We start from the raw sequence: 19948 nt of genomic DNA, 5'->3' as shown, positions 1-19948 counted from the left end.
GCAGCAGACTTGCACACCTTATGAGCTCTCCATGGATAGAGCGATGGAGGATTTATATTTACTGGAGTACATATAAGAATCAGTTATACATAATGGGCTATAACTCACTTTTTGCTACAGTAGGTGACAAACTGTACAGATTCACTCACATAAATTACATTGACACGGTTTGCTTCCAGAGGGTGAGGGGAATTGCTGACCCATCATCGTCCGCTTGAGGATGTGTCACTGCCACGCCAAGGTTGATTTCCTCAGTTCCTCGGCTTTTCCACAGGGAAACGGGCTATTTTGCCTCTACATCCACATTAATTTCAATGTTGTTTCCACTGCACTGCTGCTTTCACACTCTATGCTTTCTCAGCAGCTGCTGTCGAGGTACACTTGATGCCAGCTACACTTGTGGGTCTGGTCAGTTGCCAGCAGTCACAGGCTGTCGGTGGGTCCTGGGTGTAAATGTGAAGCCCTGCATTGCTCAGCACGAACATGTGTGCCCACTCAACTTTTTCACGATAAACACGGCTTCTTGGGTTTTTATTTAAAAACATTAAATCCAAAGCTCAAGTGCGATTCTCTCTCCATCACCTGTTTCAGGGTGCTTCTGACCTTTACTGTGACTCCCTGTGGGAGGACGTCAGCTGCTCCTGTCGTGAAAGCGAATGTAATAGCGAAGGCCCTCACCTGGAACAAGCAAGATCATTGGGCCATATCCTCACTTTCACGCCAGGCAGTCACCAAATAAACTCTATATACTGTAGCCGATTTAGCAGTGGTCCTTTGCAAGTCCTGTCACATTTCTCTTCCCAGCCTGATATGGCTTATCTAGGTTCCAGCGTGTCAACCGTGGCACATTATCATATAAAGTGAGATAGTGAACGCATTCTATGTCACAGTCTCTGACCTGATTAGAGCTATATGCAGCAGTACAGGTGCATCGGGGTTTTGTTTGCCTGTTTGTGAGCATTGTATGAACATGTTTGGCCTGTTTGGTTTAGTGTGACAGCAAATGTTGGCTTATTTATGCAGCTGATCTGTTTTTTTATACAATTCTATTCTTCATTTTTAACTCGGTGCACAAGAATGCCTTTCTCCTATTGGACTTTACAACAGTAAATAAATCGATGTATGTAGTTACTGTTAATTTGTCCATGATGTCTTCGGCACCTGTTATCAGCACAGTCACGCAGCCAAGTGGTAGTCAGACAGCTGGATTAATCCTCTCTTTATAACATATTACCTCCCTCTTAACCTTTCAGAAAAGCAAGGAAGAGAGCGCGAGAGTGATCACACATGTAAAGAAGATCATGCCAGACACCTCGGGTGATTCTCTTACTGTTAATAAGCCCCGTGCTCTCATCAGTAGTAATGACTTTCACGGGGAACAGCCTTCATTATGAATCCCTTTCGAACTTGTAAATGCTCACCTCTTGGAAACTAGTTGATCCATTTGTAAAGAAATGAAATCTACCATCTTTTCAGAGGCAGAATCGGAGTGTCTATGTTCAAAGTAGCACTTATTATGATGAATTTTGTACAAAAAGACGGTTCTGGGAAGGATAAAAGCATTCTCGTCATACATTTCTCCCCTGGGATGTGGTTGCTCTCAAAGGAGCCCTCCTACCAACAGAGATTTGGGAGATTCCAGGAGACCATAAAATTTCACCAAACATGAGGGAGGGCAATGAAAACAGCACAGGCGGAGACGTCCATTACCACCATAAGTGTGTTTTTATCAAAGTGAATATTTCCCTTCTTCCCCGGGCTTTTAATCTTTTATGTATTTTCTCTGACAAAACGCTTCTTTGAGGACTCGTTCTTTGTCAGATGCGTTGGTGATAATTAGGTTTACAATAAAAGAGCAGCAGACATATGAGGATATCCTCCTTTTGAACGTTTCTTTTCAAGGGAAACTTTAGGTAACTTTGCCTCTTGAGATTAAAAGACTGATTTTGATGACAAAATATCTGCCTGTGAGTTATTCCTTCCTCCTTTCTCCCTATTTAACTCGCTTGTCTTTCCACACACTTCTGTGCGCCTACTCATTTTGAAGCTCTGCTCTATCATTACCTGAGTCGGAGGTGGGTTCATGGTGTATTTTGCAGTCTGTAGTTTGCCTTCCTTCCTCTCCTATTTACCCTGCATGCAAATAACTGTCAGGCTAGATGAGCGCTGTTTCGCATTATGCTCCCTGCTCTCATGTTAGCATTCTGTCTTCTCTCCACTGCACCCTCAGAGAAGCAAGCAAACGCAGCTGTGAGCGAGTGGTATTTACTCTCATCTGTGCGCTGTTCGTCATGACTAGTTCCATAGCATACCCTCATTACATGAAAGAAGCAGCCAGTGCTCTGCAGACTGGAAGAGCATTCTGTTGCTCACTTAAAGATGGTCTACATCTGATACAGGCATGGTTAGCGTACATATGGAGCCGTCGGATGTACTTTGTACTTGATTAATGATGATTTATTAATTATAAGATGGATCAAGTGTTTTACTTCTGCAGTTTGGTGCCAGTTTCCACATTTTTGCCATTAAAGCGACTTTTAAAACAGCTGTATCTAAAATCCACTTGCCTTTGACATTGGGTCAGCATGCACTGGTGTTAAACATATGCGTAAACTGTTTGAAGTTTTCTATTTTAAAAATCTCCCAAGGATAAAAGCAAGGTCAGTGACATTACAGCTGAGTATAAACAGGCATTTCAACGTTGTTCTTTATTTAGACAGGTGTTAAAAGGGAGGTTAGTGCATCTAAGTAGTGTTTATGCACATTCTACTGCACCCACCATATTCCCTGGGATGAATTATCTTGGTAAATCATCGACAGCTTTTTTTGTATGGTACTTTCCACACATGTTTATTATACTAATTATAGAGCATTCATTGTCATCTTTGGCATGTTTCAGTGCAAGCATGTTTGCGTACAGCTATGTGTGTAGAAATGTAATGACATAAAGAACTGCGCTTATACAAATTCTAATAAGCCATATTTTTGCTAAAATGTGCTATAAGTAAGTCAAAGAAAAAGAGGAGATAGCCATGTGCAGGCCTAAAACTGATAGGATTTGTGACATACATTCTCTTCCTGCATGTCTTTCTTTTTTTAATTTAAATTTTAACAGTTGTTTTGGTTGTTCATCTTCATTTGCAAAAAAAAATAAATAAATAAAATAAAGTGGTTGTAGCTCCAGGTATTCAGGGTTAAGATTTCAAATTAGTTTGCACATGCAGCACAGATACATCAATGAAAAACATGATTTCATTCTCTTGAAAAACAGCTAACCTGGAAATATGCTAATAACAAAAGTCTTTTTTTTCCCCCCAGTACATTTGTTTGTGTGTTTGCATGAGTGTTCCTGAGTGTCTTCAGTGAGAGGGCCAAATGCCAGTCATCCCTTACTTCTCTCATTGAGATAGATGAGTTGTAATAAGGGTTGGGTGGGTGTGGGGGATTAGCTGTTCTACTGTTTCCATGCATACAAATGTATTTTGATTATGTAACGCACACACAGAGACACACAAGCATTCACTCCATATCATCTACCATTGTCAGCCATTGATTTGCAGGCAGGACTTTATTGATTGTCGTCAGCCACAGGTTATAATCAGTCTGAGCTCTTCTTCTAGCCCAGGGACACTGAAGACAGATGCGGCACTGTAAAATTTCTCTATCTTAATCTGTCCAGATGCCAACTTCCAATTTTCTTGCGTTCTTCCTTAGTCTGCTAATAAATCGTGTTTCATCGGGCTCAAAATTTTAGTGTCCTTTGACTGCCAGGGAAGGGGCTAAAATTATTAGAGCTATTTGGTTCTTAATAAATCTGGTAGAATTTGATGAATGGCTCTGTGCACTTTTGTAACTGCTGACAGAAAGAGAGCCGGTTTGACACAGCATAGACATATACTGATTTATTAAAAACAGTTTTTATTGATGCTTCTACTAACATCAGCACATTGAACAAATTGCTTCTTCTTTGGTCATTTTGGTATTATCAGCATGTATGCGATAAGTCGTGTCTTTAGTGTAGTGACTTACAATGGAAGGGCTAATTAACAATTCACATTATAGCCTAATTTATATCAAAACATATTAAATACCTGGGATGTGACTTATGTGATTTTTCAGAACCAAGGTATAAAAGGACTTCAGAGATAGATAGAGTTCCAGTAAAAGTTGGAAAACACTGAGGAGGACTGGCAAAATGTAAAAGGCCCAAGACCGAAGGACAGAATTTGGAAAGAAGAAAATCGGCTTTAAAATTGCCCGTGGGTATGACTGATGTGCAATGAGTTACTAGGTTTCACTAGTAAGGTTCAGTGTTTGTGTCTGTTTCTCAATAGTTTTTCCCAAAAGTATTCAGAAACCTTTCTACACCCTGATTACCCATCATGTCTGAATTTTTGTCTTTGTTCATACAATATAAGGACAGACTCACAAGATGTTTTATGTTATTTTCCTGTTTCATTTCTATTTTGAAATTTTACGAGAAAGAAGGGGGAGTGAGCTTGAGGACTGAAAGAATGATGAGCCAGTCCTCCTCTCATTTACTTCTAATTTCTCTTCTCGTCTCATGTAAATTGTATTGCTTTGCACATTACCAAGCAGCCCCCACTAACTGCTCTTTAAGCCGGCACACTGTCTCTCCGTGAGGAGGCTTGTTAAAGACTGACCAGTGATCAAGCACTAAGGGCCTTCCCAGGTCAGACCACAGTGACCTCTTGACCTTTGTCTGCTTAACTCCAAATTATGATGTATTAAAGCACAAAGGACTACTAATGGCTTTGTATGTATTAAACATCTGCCCTGCTTCATGATCAAAGGGCCATTTACAATAGGACCCTAAATATGCTCACAGGAAGTAGTGGTGAGTAAAAAAGGTCAGAGGTCAAGGCAAGCGTGTAAAGTGGACCTGTGGTTAATTATTAACTCACTGCAGTCTTTGTACTTGGAGCCAGCTGTAAGACTAGATGACTAAGATCTTTAATATCCTGTTTGCAGCTCCTAAATGTTTCTCTGTATCAGAGGAGCATGACAGAAATGGAGGCTGCTGCTTTGAAGATGATTGAGCATGTCCTTTTAGTCTTGGAAACAGATGACAATCAGAAGCACAGGTGCCTAAAGAGAGAATGCCATGTTCTTGATTGCAGTGAAGACGATTTCCTGCTATCAAAGAGTGTGATCGTAGAACGGCAGTCAGACTTCTGGGCAGCGTTGCGCGCCTTTCAAAGCAAACAGCCATTGTCTCAGTTTAGAGTTGTGGCTCCATTCCTGTGGTGTCAGAAATTATACAGTTGGTCTGAAACGACAGGATCCGCTGTTTGGACTTGACTTGGCCGCGGAGCGCCGTGCTGTTTAGCTCAAAACCCCTCAATTTGCTTAGACTTAAATGAGACATTGAGAAGTCACCAGACATTCCTGAAGTGAGTGAGCAATCATTCTGTATTTCAGTGGCACAGAGATGAGAGACAAAGAAAGCAATTGTAACTGACTGAGTTTGAAGGTGGCTAAGCGGTTTATGAGTTGCCACAAATACTGGTAGTCTTAACTGTAAGATGAAGTTTCTGAGCTCTGAGGACTTTTAAGTGTTGTGGTTTTGAGGTGAGTTTTATCATGCTTGTTTTCAGTGCGTGACTAAGTTAGTTGAGCAATCCTTGATCCTCACTTGTCATGTTTTTGCTTGCACAGTGCACAACATGTTAACTGAGTTAATCCTCTGCTACAATTAATCATTAAAAAATCCAGCATGGATTTGTAATTGAGCAAAACTTGAAATAACAAGAAATATTAAATTATTTCAAAATGGAAGCCCTTCAAAGAGTTTAAGTGCTGGTAAAGTGAACAATTAATCATGTTCTGAGACTCAAAAAGTCATCGACCTCCCTAATAAGAAGGTGATAATGGATGATCCTTAATTGTTCCATTTATCTCTGCTCCATGTGCTCGAGGGTTTTTCTTCCAAGCACCTTTCTTGTCTTGACAGGGAATTGCATCTTTAGAAAGACAAGGTGGCATTGTCTTAGTAAAAAAACAGACTTTGACTTTCTCTTTGTTTACACCTGGATTTAGTTCCAAGTCACTTTGAGAAGTTTCTTTAAGACAGAAGATGATTAATAGTCAGCCTCACTGTAAATTATAGGAAACACAGCAGCACGCACATTTCAGAGGTTTATAAGGGTGGATGTGTGACATTTTTTTATTAAGTTATAATCCCGTTAAGTGTTTTTCAGTTGGGGATTTGGCTGGCTGCAGTTTCTATAGGGTTGTAAATCATCATTTTACCCGAACTGACAGCAGCACAGTGTACTAAATAGTAATTATTTTACAGTATTCATCATATACGAGCACTACCACCGGTGAACAAAATAACAAATTCCTGAAATGCTTCTGGAAAATGAAAAACAAGTGAAATCTGATTTTATCCAAATTCAGTGAATTCATGTAACACAAGCCGAACTGAGCTTATCATAATAAAGTATTCAGTACTGTAAACCTAAGCAGGAACCATGCAACAATACTCTTGCAGCAATGAGGGAATAAATCATTTCATCTTCAGCTTGCCTTTCCTTCACCTCCCAAGACAGTATAATAGAAATGTATTTTATCTACCCTGCTCTGTTTTTTCTTTTTATTAGTTTTTTAACTTTTCAGTTTCTGCTTCTGTCTCTGTAGGCTGTGTTTTTCTGTCTGGTTGTCGGCCTTTCTCTCGGTGGGGTATATCTGGGGTCTTTGGCAGAGGTCTCTCCCCTTTTCCTCTAATTGGCCAGCTTCCCTCTCTCCTTGGCTGCTAGATAATTGGACATGCAACCCCATCCCTCCCCTCCCAATCACTGCCTCTCTCTAGCCCCCTCTGCATTCCATATACTTCGCATCCCAGTGTGAGTCTCTCGGTGGACCCATCTTCAACCACTAGATCAAAGGGAATATACAATCCCGCACTGTCCAAACACATCACAGCCCAGGTTGCTCTCGCCTCACTCCCAATACCAAATACCAGTATGAGATGAATTTTTATGTCCGAGATATTACATCCAGCATCTTTTTCCACTACCTGGAGACAAAGAGTAGCACCTCCTTGCAGTACATTAAGAACAAGGTAATTCATTTTGGTGTAGCCTTGCTGGAATTATTCATGAGACGTTCAATATAAAAATATTCTGAACTGCTCCGGCCCTTAATAATTCATGCGTAGCATTCGTCTTCATTGGTATAGAGAGCAGCGGAGTCATCTGTCACTATAGGGAAGCTAGGTTTAACTAGTATCCAGCCCTGGGGTTCACAGAGGTAGAACAGGAGCACTGGAACAAAAGAAGGCGGCGTGTGGTTTTGTCCCTCTGACGCGTGGGCCTCCCATCTCTTGGAAGGAGGCAGCTTGAAAGAGGGGAAGACTGCGCTGTTGACCTTTTGGGAAAGGACCACTGGCTTCAGATTGAGTGATGGTGTCAGCCACAAGAGTAAAACACCTCTATTAGGAATGTCTAGCATGCTTGGGCACTTCTAATTATGAGGAATGCAAAACAACAGTCAAGAGAGACAGGAGAGGTTGCCTCGCAGTCATCCGTACGCCGGGCTTGCTCACCAGCTACAGATATGCGGGACCCACCACAGCGTGACTGCTTCGCTACATTCACCACCTCAGATTTCAGAACTTTTCCTCTTCCATCCTGTTTTGAAACTAACACTGCTTTGTGTTCTTGGTTGTTTGAGTATTAACATAGCCATTGCACAAACCTGACAGCCCTGTATTGCGGTTGTAGCACCATGCAACCAAGCATTGCTCTAACTGCAGCCAGCAGGCAAGACTAAATCCACCCACATTTGAGCTCATTGAGTGGGAGTTCAGACAATCCCTGGAGTACATCTAAGAAAAAACTAAGATCAGGCTAGAAACTGGGACCCAGAAGAAGAAAAAAAGTAACTCGACATTTGTGGTTGCTTTAAAACTGCCAATGATATAAGCCATATGTCTGCAATTTTACTTGACTAGGTTGTCATCCCACTTCCCCATAAAGGTATCCCTGTGAGGGGAAAAGCCTTGTAACATTATCAGCAGAAATGCATTGCTACTGGGCAGTGGATGATAAAGAGAAGAATGGATAGCTAAAAAGATGGAGAAATGGAGAGATGGAGAGCAGAGGGAGTCCCCAGAGATTTTCCCACTGAGAGACTGAGGTCAACAGCAGAACACAAATGGGCTTTTTTTACCAGGAGCCGTAAGGGAGTAAGACAGCATCACCAACTAGCTCCCACCCCTTTTACCTCCACCTCCCAACCTTATCGGTCAATGAGAACTGAGGCCTCCTTATAGCAGACCTCAAATAAGCACGGCAGAGGTGCAAAGACCAAATAAAAGTGAACCAAAATGAGAACAGCAGCCGCAGTGAAGTGCCATCACTAACAACCATTGAATTTATTTCTCAATATGGCAGATATATATAATATTATCTCATAGAATAAGAGCATGATACACTTGTATATCTGGGAAAAAATTATTAACTGTTGTAAAACCTCTAAACATTCATCTTTACTTCAGCAATAAAATACATTTCAGAATAACCCAATTGGCAGATTTGTCATCTCATTCAGTTTTACTGTCACCAGCACTCATAAAACGTCTCTATTTATTCAATGGCAGCCAAGCATTGCTGTTTCTCTCACAGCGCTGTCCTTGTGCCTACCCCAGTAACCTTGAGCCCAATGGAGGAGGTCAATTTGAATCAGAGCGGGTACTCTTTTAAAAGAGAATTACAAAATAGAATGAGGGAATAAAAGACCTGCGGTTGCTAATGATAGCAGCAGGGAGGGCAACACTGGGAGTCAGGTGATTATTCAGTATCTCTAAATTCATTCCTTGCCCTGTATCACTCCTCCTCACCCTCTCATTTTCTCTCCCAATTTGTCTTAAATTGGTTTTTTCTCACATCTCAGCAAAAATTAATTCCCTTTTGCACTTTCTCTCTTCCAACATGAGATTGCATTGGTCGATTAATATACAAATACTTTTTTATGCATGCATCCTTAAAAAACATTTTTTCCCCTGTTGTTGGAAATGAACAGGGTCCCAGCAGAGACGGGGGGGGGGGGGGGGGGGGGGGGGGGGGGTGAGGGAAAAATAGTCTCAAATGAGGTCCAGGTGTGCAGGTAATCAATTTCATGGAGGCTGGTTTTGCAAGGCTGCATGCTGAAGGAGACTGTCATAATTGGGCCACCATTTCAGACAGGTAATGGCGTTACAGCATTTTATTCTGGGCACACACACAGACGCACACACACATTCCTGCGTAGACCCATAGAAATCACAGGCAGCTGAACACAATTGAGACAGATTAGTTTGTGGCACTTTCTAGTTACCCTCATGTTTCAAGGACTATTGCTGGTTTGTTCATTCATCATAAGGCAGAGGCTGTTTGGTGGAGCTTTTCCCTGGCTGTGGCCAGATTTATCACGGAGCACAACTCCTGCTCAGCTTGTTAACATTAGCTAGATAAGTTGTCCAGCATACTGGGTGCGGCAAAGTTAAAGAGCCTTTTATTAAGGCTAAACTGTAAATGGATTCGCATGACTGAGGTGCTTTACACGGGAGAGCAGTTTTCTCATGGATCATCCTGCTTGCCTGCTCTTATTTGTACACGCTATCCTCTGTGAGTCAGCAGACAACACAGGTGTTTCTGCAGAAGCAATGCAATATTCATCAAAAATTGTATGAATTCAGCCTGTATCCTCAAGTTTATATAACAAATAAATAAAAATAAATGAAGGCTCTGGATGTACAGATGAGTGACAGACTAATGGAAAAACATTTACCTTTATAGTAAAGGAATTAGGCTGTTGTTTGTGAAGGTACTCTGTCATCCAGGTCTTGGTAATCTAAGGAGCTTGGAAAGAAAAGCAACTAGACTTCTTTAAGTTTCTTGAAGATGTTTCACCTCTCATCTGAGAAGCTTCTTCAGTTCTAAGAGCAACTGGTTGAGAGTCCCAGATTTTAGGTGTTTATTATGCTGTGCAGTGCATTTGCTGGCATAGTCTATGAGGGATGGGTATATGCAAATTTCAGTGTTATCACCTTTATCATGTGGTTAAATATTTCTATACTGACGGAAAAGTGTCCTTTAAAAGGTCAAGCCCACTCACTCGATAGTTTGAATAAGAAAGTAATGTGAATCATATGCTATGGCCTTCAGAGTCATCAAACATGAACCCAAGCGAATACTTCTGGGAGACTTTGGATGGAGATCTTAGATGTTAGGGCTTTCCAGCACCATCATTAAAGCACCAAATGAAGGAAAATCTTCTGTAAGGATAGTCTTCCATCCCTCCAGTAGAGTTCGAGAGACTTGGAGAATCAATACAAAGGGGCTTTGAAGTTGCGCTGACAGTATGTAACAGGCCAGCACTTCATAATGGTTTCTCCTTTCACAAGTTTGTGATGGTGTACATTTGATTTTTTTCTAGATTTTTCTTCAGACTTTCGACCATGCTTACGTTTATTTTGCCTGTCACTTGTTTTATTATGGTTATGCTTTTATTTCTATTGTTAAGTAAAGCATATCGCATTTATGTGTAATGAAATTTGCAATAGAAATTACATTTCCATTCCATTTTTAAAGTTATTTTGCATAAAAATCAATACAGCGGGACTCTTCCGTGTGGCTGTTTATACTGCCAGAAACATCCTTGTGACTAGTGGAGTGACATTCAAATTTCTGTTCGGAGGATCTCTTGTTGAAAATTGTCATTATAATAAATCGTTGCCTACATTATATGCTCTAAAGAATACTAAATTTAATTATGAAACTTAATCTTAATTGGTCCTAATCTACCTTTGCGGAGAAGAAGTAGCAGAAGAAGAGAGCCGAGAGGAACTGCCATGCAGTGGCATTTACAGAGACACTGACGCACACATTTGCACACACTGAACACAAAAGAACATGCATCTTACTGGCTCTTGCGGCAGGATTTTTTCCTGCCTTAATGGATCCAATTACTCTTTCAAAGACTGCCAACACTGTACCTTATGGTGAACCAATTGTGATGGTAATTCAGTTATTTTTAATGGACACACTCTCAATAATGAACCTGTAGGGGAAAGATTTTCCAGACAAATTGCAGCTCACGTGGTAAAAGTCGATTATGCTAATGTGAGGTGCAGAGAGGTTGTCATGTCTCGTGAGGTGGGGGTGTCATGTATTCCCCTGTATAATGAAGGAACCTTTCCTAAAATGCTCCCACTTTTGTTCCATAATGGGAAGGGAGGGGTTTGCTAGTAGCATTGACGTATGACACAGTGTTGTAAAATGGCATTGAAATCAACACATCTATGTGTATATCCCCTGCTGAGGTACAGTATGGCATATTCCATCACTCTGCATCATTTATGAGTCACGGTTTGGAACCTAGATATATGGCTTTCTCCAAGGGAGTCAGAACAGGACAGCACACCAGATGGCTCTAAGAATTCGGTCCAGAGTGTTAACATAAACTGATATTACTTTTGGTCTATTCACTCTGATCCAGTATCATCTATCTGTGATGCCCAACAGGCGTGCGTTCTTGGCTTTCCTCCTGATCAGCCATTGAGTTACCTCGTCTCCTCTCACAAGTTCCCAGTCTCTGACACTTAGCAGACAGGAGCCTGGGATGGGGACCACCGGACACAGAGGAGGTCACTGTATCCTGTTTCACCAGAGAGGATGAATAGATCTGGAGCAACCAAACACACACACTGCCCCCAGACTGCCTAGGGCACAGTGGTCTGGAGAAAAAGGGAAGGCGAGTACAAAAGAATGACTGAAGTGCATTCCTGAAAGGAGGAGAGATGGGATTGAATGACAGGGGAGGACAAGGGGCCACTGGTGACACCGGCAGCCAGTAGGATTGAGTTTTCCCTCCGAAAAGCAGGCTCAGAAAAAACAATGACTTTGGCATTTGTCTGGAAGGGAGAAACAGAAACTGGGATCTTGTGCTGTGGAGAGCTGAGGGTTCACTGGAATGCCTTTAATGTAACCTTGCCAGGGCTCTCATCGGATACTCCATGGCTCTCCTTATAGGATGTAACACAAATCAATCTTTATCACTGCAATACTTAAAGTACACTCACCAACTCTGAGGGTTTTCTCTTGTAGTTCAACACACTGTGAATAGAAAGTTTACGGTGAATAACAGTGAGGTTTTTGTGCCAAGATGAACTGCCCTCCAGCTCTATCCTACATTAGATAAGGATCGGCATTCCTCCACTTTACAGATGTAGGTCATGTAGCCACAGCAGTGCAAGCAGCATTTGAGGCTTGCTTCATTTGTTTTATGACCCATCACTGTTTATTGTGGATTATCTGCCCCTCTACCTCATAGATGAAATTGAGTACATTGCGCCTCTTTTTCTTCCACTTGGCTGAGATAAAACCACATTATTGTGTTTGGGAAATGCATACATAATTCCCTAAAACAAATTTACAATAGAGAATATTCTGTGTTTGCTATTAGAAGTGTGGGGACGTTAAATTTTAGTTAATATTCCTCGAGACGTCAATTGAACAGAGTAAATGAGCATGACTGAGAGCACCGCGGTGTGCATGTGAGATTTTGCCTTATGCACAAAAGACTTGTTGCAATTGAGGCAGCTGTTGCACGTACCAACTTAAGTTTAACCATATTTTCAAAGGTTTAGTGATCTTGTTGCTGCTAAAAGCTGGATCTCTCTCTTTCTCTGTCTCCCTGTCAGACTTTTGTCATGTTTTCATGTGATTCATGAATCTCACAAGGACTGACCTGGTGAGATTGTTGGTGTGAAATCTCTGGAAAAGTTAACACGGTGTTCATTTACACAATAGATTTTTGAACAGGAGTGTCCCCCTTTAAGTAACTTTTCAAGAATGTATTATAAACATCTTCACAGGGAGTCAACACTGCTTGACACATAATATTGTATTTCCACCTTTTTGATAATTTATTTTCTAATATCAAGTCAGGTTGTCACGATATTAGAATTTCAATCTCGATACTGATACCCAAGAAAATATTCTGTACCATTTTCATTACCATGTGGGACAAAAATGGAAAAAAAAAAATCAAGAACCATTTTTTATAACGTCTTTATAACGTTCAAGTTGTCTGAAGCAGTGCTGTGCTTCTGGTAACTTGGCTCCACATGTTTGTTGCTGTCCTCTTGCTGGTAGACTTTTCTCAGCTCATGTGGGATTTAAGAGAAACATAATAGTTTTGGGGCACAATAATTGTGTTATCCTCGTAAATGAACACTCTCTATTATAACATTACAGACAGCAGGATTGATGGCGCTTGGTGTCTAGCCCCCACATTAACATTACCATTTTATTATTAGCCATAGCCGCTAGGCGCTACCTTAATGATAACTTAACAGACAGCTAATGTGGCTATCGGATGAAGGTACTTTCGTCTGCTCACTGCTTATTTCCACTGCGGTTGTCACAGCCGGTGGAAATATAATCATGTAATTAGCTTGTATGTTGCCCAGTACACTAAAATACACGGCATGAACATATTAGAAGCAGAGAAGTCTGCTTGCTTCGTGTAAATCTTACTGTTGATAAAGATTAGTAAATGCACCAAATTCAAATCATAATGCACACACTAAAGATGTGTTACAGCATGATTCCTGAGAGAAATCAAGAAAAAGATCCACGGAACTTACAGACGTTTAAATGTCTCTCATGTTGGAAGCTGATAGAAATATCCTCCCAGGCAGCTTTTGGCAGACACAGGTCAGCAAGTCAAAAGTGGCCAACAGCTCAGCCAGGGGCCACCACACCCTGCAGGTACCAATACAATCCAGTATCACACTTCCACTACTCATTACTGCTTCTTTGTTGGTGGTAGTCTGTGAATAGGGTCAGATTGTATTTCCCCAGTGTCCATACTGCTATAGGACAGGAAGAGGCTAAACAGAGCCAATTATCTTTGATTTCTGGTCAATTAGTTGCTTTTTACTTCTACATAAGAGTGTATATTATCCTTGGGGAAAGGATGGCTGTCTGGGACTCAGAAGTCTGTGGAGCTCTTGTTGACTGTCCAAAACAAGTGGTCAAACACACTCAGATGAGTAAACAAACAGCAACATGAGATGTAGAACAAAGGCAAGTTGAATTCTTCAGATGTGTTGTTTTTTGTATTTCCATGAAAGCTCATTCCTGAAATGAAATGACAAATGTAGCTGAATGTAGTTTTAAGATTGCTTCTTGGTACGGAGATATTTTTGGCACATTGTAATGTGCACTAAGACATGGTTGACATGGGAGGAGAGAACAGTCGGGCTTTGCTGAAAAGGAAATTGAAAAGAAACTGAATACCAGGAGTCAGATTTCATGAAATAATAGCTGTGACAGAAATGGGAAAAGGCAAGGAAGCAGAGAAACCAAGAATGATTTTTCTTCTTGGCTCACAGAAAAAGAGAAAGACGAAGACAAATATATCAGGGCCATAATAAATGTACCATTGTGTAGGCAGTTTAACTCGCATACAGTGCAGTTGGAAGCAAATATTGCTTCTGTCAAACTATTATTGGGAGCTGGAGTTGGCCTTTCAGAGTGGAAATCTTGGACTTTGATTTCTTTGACTACAGTGAAGCACACTGCTGGACTCTCCCTCAGGTCACTTTCATGGATCTTCTACAGGGACTTTTCTCCCTCTGTGTGTGTGTGTGCCAAGTGAGAGATCAAACAAAGCGATGCATATTGGATCAGGTCCATGTGCACATGGCCTTTTATAGTGACCTGCCAAGGATTCTGCGCCAAAAGAAGGGACTAACTACAAGCGAGTGCTGCTGTCTTCTGCTGGGCCTTCAGGCCACAGTTCAAAGGCCTGCTGGCTGGAGCTGTCGGCTCTGTTAGCTTCTTACAGCAAACGCACACACGGACAGTACACAAGTGGTCAAGCTCACATTGTAAGCTACATAAACACATCAACACAGAGAGTGCTCTCTTGCATGCTCATGCATGGACTGAGTGGGGAAGTATCCATTTTGACTTTAATTGTGTTTTTCTATGCATTAGCCCAGGGCTCATTATGGCCTCATACAGGGCGTGGGTGGATGAGGATACATGCACGAAGCAGTGACAGAGGGCTTTTAGTGGACAGATGAGAAGGTGGAGGGCCTCTTCAGCCTGGGCAGTGCTCTTCTATCTCCTGTGGAGTGGCCATGGATTGCTCTTACTACATCATTCAAGTTGATCACTGCCAGTCCTTACTCCAGCCATTCTAAACAATGGCTTTTGTTAGTGGTGGTAACTCTTTCAAGGACATAATTTGGAGTACATTAGTGGTGCACACAGCTGCGTTTTCACAGCGGTGTTAAAGTTACACGTGTGGTATATGTAATGCAGTATGTGTGCTTGCATGTGCATGTGGCATCTGTAGTGAAACAATGGAAGAATCGGACTGTGTAGCCAGTTGAAATGGATGTCATGGCTCATCTATTCCTACAAGTTGGGTTTTTTATTATCATTATTATTGTTATTATATAAAGGTAATGTATTTTGGATCAGGAAGTTAAGTTTTCATAGACTGTATCTGTATAATCTTCATTACTGTCCAACATACTCAACATCTGGCCCAGTAATCATTTCTTATTAAATGAGGGAGCAATTAGTGAAAATCCGGAAACATAAATGCATAACAAACACACATAATAAACATTTCCTTAGCAACCCTGACTTCAGTCCAAAATGTGTAACTGGAAATGAGCCAAGAAAATATTCACTCATTTCAGTGTAAAGTTCAAGCTGGTGTCAGAATGCAAACAAGAAAAATCTGAGTGGCGTCCAATTTTTTTTTTTTTGACACTCTAATTTTTATTGATAGTTTTGTCACAGTTTAAACACAAACATGTATTGCATTACAGGAGAAATAACCATGCAAGCACACAGTCAAAACAAACAGAACTAAAGCGAACAAAAGGTGTGGGTGCCAATTCTAATCAACTACGGTATGCATGCCTGCCTTTACTCCGCAGCATACATACTCCAGCTTATATACGTACTTTTATACGGGCATGCATCAATAGATATACAGAGTTATAGACCTTAAATGTTTTGTTCGTTCATTAATTTTCCTTGGTGCCATATAATGTAAATGGTAAATGGCCTGCATTTGTATAGCGCTTTTCTAGTCCATAGGACCCCAAAGCGCTTTACACTACATTCAGTCATTCACCCATTCACACACACATTCACACACTGGCGATAGCAAGCTACATTGTAGCCACAGCTGCCCTGGGGCGCACTGACAGAGGCGAGGCTGCCGGACACAGGCGCCACCGGGCCCTCTGACCACCACCACTTCTCCCACTTAGCAACGAAAATATCTTCCTTTAATCTGAGAATGTAAGTCATTTTTTCCATTGCATAGATTTCTCCAACAATATTTAACCAGTCTTTTGAAGAAGGCGGATCCAGTTTGTACCAGTTTCTTGTTATAGCTTTCTTTGCAGCTATCAATAGGATTTTTGTCAAATACAAGTCGTCGTACATAACATACTCTCTAATATTCCCAAGATATACAGTTTTAAAATTGTGTGGTAATTGATAGCCCAAGATATATTCTTCCAAAAATTATGCAGTTTCAGGCACTCCCAAAACACGTGCGTATGGTGTGTTTCCATGTTACCACATCTTCTCCAGCATGGCAAACTGTCTTGGGTCTGTTTACTTTTGATTTTTGGTGTAATAAAGAATCGAGTAAGGTGTTTCCATCCAAATTCTTTCCAGCATCTTGATTTATTCGTTGTGTTCTGGGCTTCACACATATCTAACCATTCCTCAGTTGAGATATCAGTTTTTATTTCCTGCTCCCATTTCTTTTTTATGGGACACGACAACAAGTTGATGTTGTCGTGTTCTCTCTTAGATTTTTATATAGTACAGAAATTTCCTTGAATTGGAGGCCCCTGTATGATTTAATTACGCAATTCAGGATGCCATAAGACGTACGCGAACTTCGTACTTTCTTTGAAAAGTAGTCTCTGAGTTGCAGGTACCGGTAAAAATCGGTTTTCTCTAGACTATACCGATCTTTTAAATCTTGGAAACTCATCAAATGGCCATCTTTCATTACTGTACAAATTGCTGTTATTCCTTTTTGTTCCCACTTCCTGAATCCTGAGTCGTGAGCGGCGTCCAAATTTGAATTAAAAAAAATCCCCTCCCCCCACCCCAATGATTTTGCACGAAACACCCACCACCAGCCACGGACAACTAATAAGGTTTTGTCTAAATATGAGTAAAAAAAATCTAAAAATTCTGACCTTTAGCCCAAGCACTCTCTTACCCTCAAACGTTATATGGTAGTTTTGAGATTTAATGGTTTTAATTAGTGATATCAGCAGCACGCTTTGATGGTGGACCATTAACGGGAAATGTGCTTCATCTTTTTATGCAGAATTGTATAGATAGAAAATAGGATACGAGACAAAGAGCCCCGGTGAGATCATAACTCATCACTGTGCATACAGACATACAGTATGGCCTTATCTGTCACCACGGAGGGAAGGTGCTGTCATGTGACTGGTTCACTCCCCAGAGACTCCTACTGTATCATGCTTAAGCAAGCACAGTAAACCACTGTGATGTACAGTAAGAGGGTTACTTCTAGGGCCTCGTGCTCATGGTGTGTAGTTAAGGAGGTATGGTAAAATAGATGGTGACAGATGGAGGGTCAGACACTGGGATTGCAAGGACAACACTGGCTGGGTTTTTAGCCACATGATGACAGAGCTGACACTGGAACATCGTCTCTGCGTGCTCTGATGTCTCTGTTTACTAGTCGGGGTTTCCACTCACTTAACTTTGTTGTAGATCTGTCAAAGGGTGAGGTGTCCACTTTAACACCAGTCATTCACAATGCGGTGTTCTCATGTTTTCCAGACTCTGCTCCATTTTTCTTCTGTCATCGTCACTCCGCAGTTACGCTAGTCATTTCAGTATACGGGGATTGAGAGAGATGAACAAATAAGACAAAAACTGACACATATACAAAAGTTAAAAAGAGCGGCAGAGATGAAAAGCAGAGAGAGCTATGCAATAAGGATGGAAGCAGCTAGATAGAGGGGAAATATATTGCCAGTAGTTGCCTCTGAATAATTCATAGGTTCTTCACAATTGAAAAACTGACTGCTTTTTATGATGTCATATTTCACAGCTAGTTTATACTCAGGATGCCCGTAAAAGCCCAGAGACTGAAGGTAGATATTGGAGATGTAGCTGTGATACTTTGATACGGTGTGTGTGTGTGTGTGGTATTTTCCCTCTCCAACCCAAACATATTGTAACTCTCAGTTCATCTTCCATTAATTAGTCTCTACCCAATGTGTGTATTTACACTGTCTCTGTTTTGATACCTGAACCTTTGCAAATTAACTGTGCAATAAAAATTTGAGTAAGCCGACCTTGGTGTTCAGAGATCTTAGTGTTTTTGACTTTTTGTGTATGCTCCGCGTGAACGCGTTCTCTCATGTCTCAGTAGCTGGTCAGCCAAACACTTCAACATCCCTAAAAGCTCCAGTTGACTTGTCTCAAAGCCATTTCTCATGACAAAGAATGCGCACTGAAACCACAGAGTGATTTGTGTGATAAAAGAGGGTCTTGGGTATTGAACTAGAATCCATCTCCACTTCAAAGACTCCCAGTATCCATAGAAGCGTTTGCTATTCTCTGTTGTGCAGGTGTGCTGCCTCCCACAGGCTCTGAACGCCACAGCGCTCTACAGAGATGCTATCTCTCCCAGATACAGACAACATGGTGGGGACTCAAACAATAGAAGGCATGTGGTCTCTGGTACTGCAGGAGGGTTGTGTGTTTGCAATCACTTCAAAAATTGCAGACAGATCCAGTTGTTTGCAAGGGAATGTAATGTTTTGTTTTTAGCTAAGTTAAAATATGTGCAGTGTTTAGCTGAGTTTTTCTCCCAGCATAATGTGACCCAGGTTTGCTTGTTTCATCCTACATTTCAAAAAGATGCAAATTACAGGGAAGGAAGACTCCCAATTTGCTTTTGCAGCTCTGGCTGTGCTGTATCAGGATCAAACTGCACAGTATTTTGTGCTGTTGAACACCAGATGTGTAATATCATCTTTCTCATCGTGTTTTTTGTAGTTGATCTGAAACTAGGTGCTAGGGGGCCATACTTCTTTTGAGTCACCGTGTTTCAAAGGAAGCTCCAATTGGCCAGTATCATAAAACGTCGCATGTTAACTTTTCTTGTTGGGACAGAATCATAATGTCACTGCTTGTTGTAGCAACGTAACACCAATATACCAAGATAAAAGTAACCGTCAAGCTTTGTCAGGCTGATATTGTATTTTCCAATTCCAGTGTTGCATATTGCATTTGAGCTGCACTATGCCAAAATCCCTGTGCTCAAGAAAAATAGTGAAGGAATGTTTTATTGATGTCACCCTTATGGCTTCTGCCTCCAGGCTGGTCTAACCCACATAATATGAACTCTGAATTATTTTGCTTTTCTCCACAACAAACTGCCCTCATCTGGCGCTCCAGAGGGCAACAAGCCCTTTCACATCCTGACTCAGATTTTTTTTCTTTCTTTTTTTTCCCTTTTTTTTTTTTTTTTGCACAATGTAGCTTTTTAGTAGTACGGTCTCTTATCAAAGATTTGTTGGCATTTTTTTGTACCTGGTAGAAACCAAACATAGTTTATTCTGTGATTACCTCCGCGGGGAGGCGGCGGCAGTATTTTGTGAGGCATGTTAGATGTTAGGTCTTATCTCAGGAGAACTGGGAGGAATGGAGGTAGTTTATCTGCTCGCTGAGTCTTTACCTCTGCAAATGAGATTGTTAGTTTGTTGGAGAGATGCTGAGGGAGCGGATGATGGTTGTGGGGGCTTCTTGTCTTGCTTGTTGATTTCACAATCACATGCTCTGTTTTGCCAAGGGACAGTTTCAGAGTTTTCATGTTTGCTTGTTTTACACCGCAG

The 19948-nt window shown here is 41.2% G+C and overlaps 1 protein-coding gene and 1 long non-coding RNA gene across 10 annotated transcripts in view; one reads left to right on the top strand and one right to left on the bottom strand.

The window, feature by feature from the left end:
- The window catches only part of robo1 (roundabout, axon guidance receptor, homolog 1), a 198974-nt gene that overhangs the window by 124176 nt on the left and 54850 nt on the right, over positions 1–19948 (top strand). Inside the window, exon 1 of one of the 9 annotated variants that reach the window (XM_082503134.1) lies at positions 9158–9212. The exons of the other annotated variants lie outside the window; for them this stretch is intronic. Coding sequence (XP_082359260.1) covers positions 9170–9212 — 43 coding nt within the window. The 5' untranslated portion in view covers positions 9158–9169. Of the gene's footprint in view, positions 1–9157; positions 9213–19948 lie in introns of those variants that run through there. 9 annotated transcript variants of the gene reach the window in all.
- The window catches only part of LOC309687870, a 72477-nt gene that overhangs the window by 5514 nt on the left and 47015 nt on the right, over positions 1–19948 (bottom strand). The window lies entirely within an intron of this gene.

Source organism: Aulonocara stuartgranti (assembly GCF_965226115.1).
Source record: "Aulonocara stuartgranti genome assembly, chromosome: 14".
Classification (NCBI taxonomy): Eukaryota; Metazoa; Chordata; class Actinopteri; order Cichliformes; family Cichlidae; genus Aulonocara; species Aulonocara stuartgranti.
Note: the sequence above shows the minus strand (reverse complement) of the source record. Positions and strands in the feature narration are given on the sequence as shown.